This window comes from Drosophila tropicalis, unplaced genomic scaffold (genome assembly GCF_018151085.1).
Source record: "Drosophila tropicalis isolate 14030-0801.00 unplaced genomic scaffold, ASM1815108v1 contig_867, whole genome shotgun sequence".
Lineage (NCBI taxonomy): Eukaryota > Metazoa > Arthropoda > Insecta > Diptera > Drosophilidae > Drosophila > Drosophila tropicalis.
The window spans coordinates 389693-400202 of record NW_027173362.1 but is presented as its reverse complement, the minus strand read 5'-3'; the positions used below and the strand labels follow the sequence as shown (position 1 = coordinate 400202).

The 10510-nt window shown below is 40.4% G+C and overlaps 2 protein-coding genes across 2 annotated transcripts; both read left to right on the top strand.

The window, feature by feature from the left end:
• Positions 1–4724: 4724 nt before the first annotated feature.
• Positions 4725–6867, top strand: LOC137583494 (vanin-like protein 1). The gene is made up of 4 exons (XM_068298542.1): positions 4725–4830; positions 4991–5636; positions 5702–6431; positions 6495–6867. The coding sequence occupies exons 1-4, from the start codon at positions 4735–4737 to the stop codon at positions 6745–6747; spliced, it is 1725 nt and encodes a 574-aa protein (XP_068154643.1). The 5' UTR covers positions 4725–4734; the 3' UTR covers positions 6748–6867.
• Positions 6868–8719: 1852 nt separating this feature from the next.
• LOC137583483 (vanin-like protein 3) lies at positions 8720–10510 on the top strand. Its single transcript, XM_068298530.1, has 2 exons — positions 8720–9531; positions 9584–10510. The coding sequence occupies exons 1-2, from the start codon at positions 8838–8840 to the stop codon at positions 10456–10458; spliced, it is 1569 nt and encodes a 522-aa protein (XP_068154631.1). The 5' UTR covers positions 8720–8837; the 3' UTR covers positions 10459–10510.

Here is a 10510-nt window from a genome sequence, read left to right as displayed (position 1 = left end):
TGTATAGAACTATGACTAAGAAGTGGAATGATCAAGTCATATCGTCTAATCAAACACTTTATTTTATGCACTTAATATTCAAATTAACCATTTAACTATTTGACATATTTATTTGATGGATAGATCGGGAATGTCCTGGAGAGAAATAGAAAACTTCACACATTTCGAGCACTCTAGAAGTTGCTTAACAGCAGATTTAACCCAAGTATATACAGGGGCGTAGAACTAAAACGCGGACTTTCTGCCCTTAGAGTCCAAACACAGAAGAAATATTGAAGTGCCCTTTGATATCGCTTCGCTGCTTTCCTTCCTTATTGTAGATATAAAAAGATCCCTTCATTTAGATTTGTTAGATTAACATCTTATCTAGATGGAAAACCAAATAACATTTGAGATTAAAACTCTGATAAATAGACTAGAAGAGCAAAAAAACATTACTCATACGACACGTTGGACCCTTTATAACATTGTTTACACTAAATCGACGCTCGATTATATAGGAAAATCTCTGAACCCCGTATATGTATGTATGTACACACACACGTACACACATTTGCACATTGTTGGCTTCATAATTCGTCACTTTTTCAGCAAATCTCCACCCAACTCTGGATCGGGCAGAGTCCTTAAGCATTTGTTATTAATCAGTCATGAAAAAAAAGCAAAAAGCAAAAAAAATACAAGCCCGCTTGGCATAAATCTCGACAAAAAAGAGAAGACAACAACGAGTCGTATGAGTGATGTCAAATTCAGACATGCAGAGAGACTGATAGCAAGAGAGAGAGGGGAGTATGAGAGACTGAGAATTGCCGCCAGTTGTTGGCATCATTAATAATCTCATATTTTTGAGTTTTGCATACACACACAGAAACACTCACACACAAATAAATTAACTATGTACATACATGCGTGTGGCGTGCCCTTCCCCGCACACTCCTGTCCGGCGGACAGGCTAAGTTTCAGTCTTAGTTTGGCTTTCTGTTTCAATGTACTGCAATTAATCAACTAGACAAAGATCTGCCCATGGGCCAAATTTCCATTTTTGGCAACTCTTTTCCAGGAGCGAGCAAGACAACAACATCTTAAAGTCTCGAGCACTTTAAGCAATTTCATTTCCGACACGGTAAAAATCCTAAATAAAAATACTGAAAAGGAATAGGAGGTACAACGAAACAAGCAGAAGAAGAAACAAGAAGGAAGGAAAGGGGAGAGAAAAAAATGGACAAATACGACCCAAGAAATTAAATTATTTGTTAGCAAGCAAAAGGGATCTAGAAGAGGAGAAGAAAAAAAAATCAAGCATGACAACAAGGCCATACAGATTACATAAGACACATACACACACAAAAGCACACACACATACACACACTTGTAACCTCTCTGCATCTTTTGCCTGGGTTCGGGCAACAAGTGAAAATCCATTTGTTAGAGGAAATCGTGCAAAAAGCTTAAATACAAAGCTTAAACATAAGTAGCAACGAATAGCACACACGGGCACAAAGTTGACCCCGCCCACATGCCGCCCAGCATTCACCCAACCACTCTTGCCCTCATCCTTACCCTCGCACACACACACACACCAATACATAAACGTATATGGCATGCATGCATATGTGGGGCAGGTCTTAGGCAGGCCAAAAACTAAATGAAGCTGCCTTCATCTACCTTGCCATACCCTTTGCCAAAGAAGAGTATATACAAATCGATAAGAAGTTTGCAACGCAATAATCAACTACATTGGTTATTATGGGAACCATCTCCATAAGATTAATTACCCTTCAACCAATCTAACTGATCTATTTTGGTGGTAGAAATTAGTACTTTATGGATTAAGGGATAGTTAGGATAAAGGAATGCTCGGATAACATGGAGAAACCTCTGCTGATATTTAAACAGAGTTGACTATTGAGTTTATCGAACCAATTCTTGACGATAGTAACAAGTTCCCTTTTCTGAATGGATTATAACACAAAATGCTTGGATCGGCCAACTTCTAACTCCGCCTTCTTAACTTGGTTATTCAAGACTTGAGTCTACCTATCAAAAAAGTTGCCTCTAGCTCTTAAAGCCTTCGAGATCTGGACTAGAAATCAGACATGGCTAGATCGACTCAGCTGTTAATGCTGATCAAGAATATATGCACAAACTTATTAGACTGGAAAGGCCTTCTTCTAACTGACTTTGTGTTTTTCTTATCGAAAATTTAAAGCTTAATCGATTATACATAGTCTCCGATGTTTTAGTTTAGTTTAGAATTCCAAAAACTGGGCGTAAAAGTTAATTTCAAACACTCACAACGAATCGAGGATACCTTTTTAAGGGCATTCGATTATGGACTTTGAGATCTAGCACAAATATTTCCCTGACTCATTCCTGCTGCCGTTTTCGTACCCGTTTCAATCTTACTGTTGCTGCGGCGGCGGCAGCCCTCGTCTTGGCTTTTAACGTGTTTTACCGTTCGTTTCTTTTTGCGCATAAAATGAGCAGGTTACGTGATGTGCGTCTGTGTGTTTGTGTGTGTGTGTGTGTGTGTGTGTGTGTGCAACGATGTGTACACGGCTCGTCTCCCTTGGGTAAATTTTTGTATTTAAAATATATGACCAAGAAATTTTTTAAACATTATTTTTTAATTTTTCGTTGTATTTTGCTCCCTTTCTTTTTCTTCCTTTTTCCACAAAGCAATTTGCCTTGGCGAACCAGCAAAAGCAAAAAAAAATAAATATGCATAAAAAAAGGATTGCCAAATTGGGGTTGGGGCTTAGGACCTGACACACAAAAAGCACGGACTCGGAGATGGATGGATGATGAGGTATGCCACTTGAATTTATGTATGTTGCGTTCAGTGAAGGAGCTGCTTAAGCAGGCAATAGATTTTAAGGACTTTTGACTCTGGATTAACATTACGTTAAGTATTAGCACTTTTAGATACCCTCTCGTTTGCACTGACAAGGCCAGAAAGTGTGTAACCGCTGCTGCATGTCAAGTAACTTCAATGTGTGAGTTTAGTCTTATCAGTCTGAAGTTGTTTTGCCTCTTGGTATAGAGTATATCAACGCGACTGCGTCGACTCACCTAAATACACAGTCGAATATTGTATACCCTTGTAAACTTCAGCTGAACAATTCTGTGCATTCAGCATGGCATTTTATCGTTTGCCTTTATAGGATATACAAATCATAAAGTAATAACATTTTCCTGACCAAATTTATTCTTCAAACCGATCGTTGATGTAGCTATAGGATATAGTCGCTAGATCTTGAGAAAATCGGGCGCAATCATCATAAAGTGTTTAAAACTGACAAGTACGAATTTCCTTTCTTTTCGATCGATCATCCCTCTCGGAGGTATATATATGAAATGGTTGCCCGATCTTTTGACACAGTCATTAAGCATTGTATTTAATTGTACAAGACTCGCTTTAGGAATTACAATATCGTTCATCTAAAATGTACTTCAGATCGATCTTCAAACTTGTATAATATTGATGATTCCTTAAAGATTGATTAATGATTGATTTATGATTTATAACTCATTCCTTTATGATTCGATTTGGATGCCTTTATGATTCGGTAATGTTTCCTTAATGATTCATTATTGAATCCTTTTGTTCATTGCTTTATAGTTCTTTAATGATTCCTTAATGGTTCATTATTGATTTGTTAATGATTTCTTTATGATTCATTGATGATTCCTTTTTAAGTCATTAATGTTTTATACAGAGTCCCTCAGTAATTCGATAATGATTCATTAAGGATTGATTTCGTAATGATTCCTTAATGATTCGTTAACGATTACTGAAAAGTGTATAACTAGCCCTCGCAGGTTATGCATGTCTAATCATCTGATTAGAAGAATATGAATACTATCTATGGTCAGTAATACATTTTAAGTTTTGAAAAGGTTTCGAAATTTAGAAACTTTTCGAAAACGCTCCCAAAAGTTGTGTCACCCCTCAGCACGCTCAGCACCAGATTTCCAAGTCCCTCAGTGCTTTCGCTTAAATGTTACAAACGTGTTGGATTTGCCAAATAAGTGACTGATATTTGATAAATATATTTGTTTACCCGTTTCAGTGCATGGTAACGAAAGTGTTGATCGTTTTCAATTGGCCAAGTTTTTGCAATTTTCGAACAATTTGTTGTGTTTGTGTTATCGGTCAGTGATCACACGTGTGTCTGTATATCTGGGCAATATTCGCCGTCGACTGGTCGCATGAGCCGAATATATAAAATCTCTGTTTAACAAAGTAGAATTATGGTTTATTGTTCAATAGAAACGGTTGTTAAATGATAAAACACCATGACATAGGATAATCACATCATCAGCTGCACGAATACTGATAACCGCGAGCCACAATAAGAATAATAATAGTTTGGACAATCGTTCAATGTCTAGGTATACTATGTATACACATACCTGAGTATGCCTACCTACATATGTACCTACTTGCTACATATAGCCAGAAAGTATTTTCGCAAAAACTTATCATTGTCACGGTCCATAAACATGAAATTAGAATAACCCATTTATAACTGGAACGAATAATACACATACGTTAGGTGTGCGAACTGTGGCGTCTATGCCCTGTGTACAGCTCTTTCCCGATCTTGCCCAGCAGCCACCACCAACTGGACAGCGTGATAAGATTAGTTGGCCGGTCGGCCAGTCGGCAGTTCTATAAAAGCTTCAGTGGCCCATTGTTGGGGCGACAGTTAGCGATTGACGGACCACGAAATGGCCATCTCGACCAGCTCCAAACCCAATATGGCCATAGGCAAATTTTGTCTGGTCATGGCCTTGGTTTGCCTAGTGCCGCAGATGAGTCACCAGGTTGGTTCTATGCACCCTGTACTTGACTGGGTGCAAAGATAAGATCGTCAACCAATTCGACTTAATCGGCAATTAGTGAAAAGTGCTTGGCACTTGATTACACTTTATTAAGTCTACTCTTAATCTGGTCATATAATATGTGTATTTGTTATGTTATTAGGCGGCGTTCCTGGAGAGGGATTATGATAGTGACTACTATACGGCAGGCGTGGTAGAATTCCGGCCAAGTGTATTGAGCCAGAAGGATAATGTTGACAGCTACGTGGAGATCATTGGCTCAACGGATGCCAGTGAGGCCGAGATCATTGTCTTCCCGGAGGCCACTTTAAATGGCCAGACTACGGCAACATTTGTCCCACCGCCGGAAGAGCTAATTGCACCCTGTCTAACGGATCCGAATGCCACATACTATGAGGAATTTTTCGTTGCCCTTTCGTGCGCTGCCCGCAATGCCAGCAAATACGTTGTGGTGAATCTCAGTGAGAAACAATTGTGCACCGACACCCCCGAAGATCCGCGACCCTGCTCCTCGACTGGGGTCAATCAGTTCAATACGAATGTGGTCTTCGACCGGGAGGGTGTTGTCATTTCACGGTATCGTAAGATCCATTTATACGGCGAACCTCGAAACTCTACCTATTTGCCTGAGCTGTCAACCTTTACCACCGATTTCGGTGTGACTTTCGGGCATTTCATATGCTTTGACATACTCTTCTTCGATCCAGCCCACCAGTTGATACTGGAGCAGGGTATCACAGATTTCGTATTCCCGACTATGTGGTTCTCGCAACTGCCGTATCTGACAGGTGAGTCCCAAATCAAAATGGCTCGAAGTCGGAAACGTTCTTTAGTTGCCCTTCGTTTTCCTCAGCTGTCCAATACCAACAAGGCTGGGCTTATGCACAAAATGTTAATCTACTGGCCGCCGGAGCTAGTAATCCCTTGATCGGTAGTTCTGGTTCGGGTATCTATCATGGACGCGAAGGTACCATTACCAGTGTAATGAAAACCGGCATCGGTGAACGTCACATCTACGTGGCCAAAGTCCCCAAATTTAAGGAAACCCGCCAGACACGTAAATCATTCCGCTCGCGCCGCTCTGTTGACTCCGAGGCCCCGAGGGTTTTATCGTCAGAGTTTCGGATGAAGCAGGACTATATTCAAAATTATAAGAGTGAAGTGTTACCGATCGATGAGAACCAACGAGAGAGTGGCAATTTGACCAAAGATATTTGCTATGATGATACCTTCTGCTGTCACTTTGAGGTCACATGGCAACCATTGGACGAGCAAAGTAATTCATCCTATTACTACTATCGTCTGGGTGCCTACAATGGTTGGAGGAATGAGCAGAATGTTGATGGCAATTATATACGCAACTGTGGCATCTTCTCATGCACGGGTCCCGAAATCGAAGACTGTGCCAAACTGATCACTGATAATGAAAATGCCCAACCACAAGTGACCTTCACACGTTTGGTCATCGATGTGACCTATCCGGAATCGAAAGAGTTTATCTTCGTGCCCAATACATTACTGGATAACCTTTTGCCACTAGAGCCAAGCCAATTTGAATGGACGCAAACACCTACTAGCAATGGGTGAGTTATCCCATATCTCCGTTAATCTCTGAATACTATTGATCTATCTTCTCTTTCCTCTAGGTATCAACATCAAGTGCACTTTGCCTTAGCCGAAAATGTAGAGGTCAGCAATCTGCTGACCTTTGCCGTCTATGGTAACTATTACAATGAGATCTGCACCTATGGAGCTGGCACTCGCGAAGATAATATCCAATGTGGCTATGCGGATGAGGACAACGAAGGCGGCACAGCAGCTCATATGCAAAGTTTTGGGGCCTGGCTCATAATGCCCTTGGCTGTGATCCTTGGCTCGATTCAATTTAAGTGTCTGTGAAGGACTTTTATTGTTTTGATCTAGATCATGATCAGATTAAGCTATAGACAAAACTACCTCTCTCTCTCTCTCTCTATAAAATAAAGATACCCCCAACTTAGACGGGAATTTATTGATAAATCGCTTAACTGTGACTCATTTGTGTCTCAAAATCTAGTAGTACTTAGTTTCCTTCAACATTTTCACAGACAGCATGTCTGCAAAATGGCTTATAGTAAACACACACATACATACTGCCAATGCACTTTTACTAGCATATTGTTTACTAATGGGAAAACGTGAGCTTTCAATCACTAATGAGAGAAAGAGCGTATAAGAGCGTATTCTTTCAAAACAATAACCTTTAATAAATGACTAATATTGACATAAAAGGGTATTCGAATCGGCGTCTATCGATGACGTATTCGCACATTTGGCTCTTCGTTTCTTCATTGAACTTAACCACCAAAAATTAAGCCAATAGTATCCACCAAAATTTTCATCCAGGGCTAAATTTCACTTAGGGCCACAGAAAACTAATATTAAGAAGTTGTTTGGCTCCGCCGAAGTTCATATACCCTCTTCTTCCGTTTCTCAATTATCATTATAAGATTTTTCAACATTATGTGATATTTGTGATAAGCTTTTCGATCGATGCAGTGGTCCCATCCGGTTCATTCTCATACTCTATCTCAATTAGGCAATGAAAACCTTAAGTACCAAGATCCATAAGACTTTAAGTTAAGGACATGAAGTTGATAGACGAACAGCCATGGGTATTAAGAATATATATCTTTCATCACTTTTTGTATTCCCAAGTATTTTTAATTTGCTGAAACTTACGGATTTTGGTGAATCCTTTGCATGGTTAGAAGGTCTTTTCCGTTTCTTGACAGTGTCAGAACTCAGTTTTTGTCTTTGCTTTTGTAATTTTAGTTTTTGTTTTACATAATTTAGCATAAGATTTAAATGAAATAATAAAATTAATTGTTTTCCTGACAGACTGAACATATTTTTACATAATAAGGGCGAAAACATTTCCTTCTAATGTGTATAGTTGGTATACAAGTTATACCTTAGGGCTGGAGACCCCGACACTGGTCACCCCCAATCCTCATTGGTTGGAATCGTGTCTATCATAAGCCCTTTAACAATTACCCTAACTTTAACAGAGATCGCAAGACATATAACACGAAAACGTGGACAGATAAGAAAATATTTAATCCTTATCGTTGTTATTTTTATTTTTGTTTATTTTTAATAACATTCAATTGTCAATGACTATGAAAATACTTACATTTCTTGTTTCGAACTTTGGCTGGTCACCCGATCATCGACGTCACTTGTCCGGTTTTCAATTTGCAGGTAGGTCGTAGGTACAGACTAAGTCTGATTACGGCTCGCCTATTTAAATTATACGATAAGAATTTCCAAATGTTTGATGAAACATTTACCTTTCGTTGATGATGTGGTTCTCAATCATTTCTGATTCACACAGATCGGCCTTCTATATAATGGAGCACCTTGTAAACCTACACTTCTGTTGTTCCTCTCCTCAAGGTACTTACTTTAAAAATAGAATGGAATGGATATTATAGAGTTGAACGGAGAGGAAGACTTTTATAGGGATGCTTGACTGTATTTGAAGAATACTTTATCTTAGAAAGCGTATATGTATATACATTGCACATTCAAAGAATCATCGTTTTTGCACACTTGTGATTTGCCAGGGTCGGATCTTCAAATGGGAGGAGGGGAGGTGCGTTCAACATTTAATATAAATAGCTAATCTAATAAGCCTAATAAATCATTGTTCTTTGTGGATTTTTCCATTTCGTGTTCGGTGTTGGGAATAGTGTGCCCTGTCTGCCCTCTTCTGAGTGCTGACCTGGCTGTTGGTCTCGATTATGCAATATAATTGTTGACAGACTTTATTTTTTTACAGACTTCCCATAAATTTTAATTGCTGCCGCCGAAAAGTATGTGAACACGCATCAGATTACTGGCGAACTCAAAGGCAAGTGGCTGATAATTCGATGAGGCGCACGATTAGATAGGAATAAATCATATTGCATGAGGCGAGAGACTTTAAACTGAAGTGAGTAGTCGCTATGGTCGGATGGATTTACGTGTTTACCATATTGAGCATCTGTGGCAGAATCAGCTCTGCTGATAGTGGGTACTATACAGCTGGCGTGGTGGAATTCCGACCAGCTGTTACTGGTGGAAACTCATCGCAGTTGCTGGAGGAGAATCTGCTGGCCTATCTGGCCTTAATAAAAGAGGCAAATGGCACAACAGATATCATAGTATTCCCCGAGGCAACCCTCAACACACAGCTCCAGTTGACTGCCGTGCCAGAGGCTAACACAAATCGAAGCATATGTGACGACGATGGCGGGGTAGACGAGAAGGTGGCCCCGTTTCTTCGTGAGTTGGCTTGTGCCGCTCAAGAGGCTCACACCTATTTGGTTGTGAATGTGAAGGAGCGTGAGTCTTGCCATAACGAATCATTGACGTGTCCGCCGGGGGGACATAATATATACAATACGAATGTGGTGTTTGATCGTCGCGGTGCCATTGTCTCACGATATCGGAAATGGAATCTGTATTTGGAGCCGTACACGAATCGAACTAGTGAACCCGAATATGCCACCTTTGAGACGGACTTCAATGTGACTTTTGGCCACTTCATTTGCTTCGATATGCTGTTTTATGAGCCAGCTCAAAGGCTTGTCGAACGCCTGGGCATCCATGATATAATCGTCACAAAAATGTTCAACTCCGAGTTGCCCTTTCTAACAGGTTAGTTGTGAATCGATCCACTTGAAAACTTACCAATTCTCTTTTCCGCTAGCCTCACAGTTTCAGCAGGCCTGGGCCTGGGGCAACAATGTCAATCTATTGGCATCTGGTGCCAGTTTGCCGACATCTGGCATAACAGGCAGTGGCATCTATGCCGGACGACACGGTGCCTTAGCTCGTCTTATGGTGGCCAATCAAACGGAAGGAGAACGAAAGCTTTTGCTGGCTCGGGTGCCTATATGGTCAGCCGATGCTGATCCCGTTGTGGACCTGGACCCTATCGAGCATCCTTTACAAAATGATTTACCCTTACTTCAGCAGCCATCAATACACGCTTTCTCCAGCAGTTTACTGCCGCGGATTCCCGGAACAGTCAAACTGTATACCCAAAGATATTATGCAGATCTGTTCTGTGAATTTAACATAACGATGGTGGTGAAAGGAAAAAGACTACTGAAATATTACTATCGAATAGGTGCTACGGTGAATCAGCGCAGCTATGAAGAGGAGCAGTACAGTAAGATATGGGTTTGTGGCCTTTACGCCTGCCGTAATTCCAGTGTCGAGTCCTGCGGCATGCTGAACGTCGAGACACACAGGGAAATGGTTGAGTTCACAGCAGTGCAGATTAGAGGAAAGTTTGTTCAAAGTAATCGCCGCCTACTTATGCCAAATTCGCTGACAGAGTCGCTCTATGCCCTACAGCCAACCGAAATGACTTGGCTCCAAGAGGATCATAGCGATGGCACAACTTCGGCGCAAGTGGAACTAACGAAGCCCCAGGAATTATTAGCCTTTGGCATCTATGGCAATTACTTCGATGGTGACAATCAGGAAGACTATGACAAGGGAACAGGCACTACGAATCATTCAAGTAAAAGTTTTGCCTTGATAGTTTTACTCATTATTGTTATTTTCGTTAACTAGAGCAGAATTATATTAGAGTAATACCAAAAAAATAAAGTGAATATAATCAGAA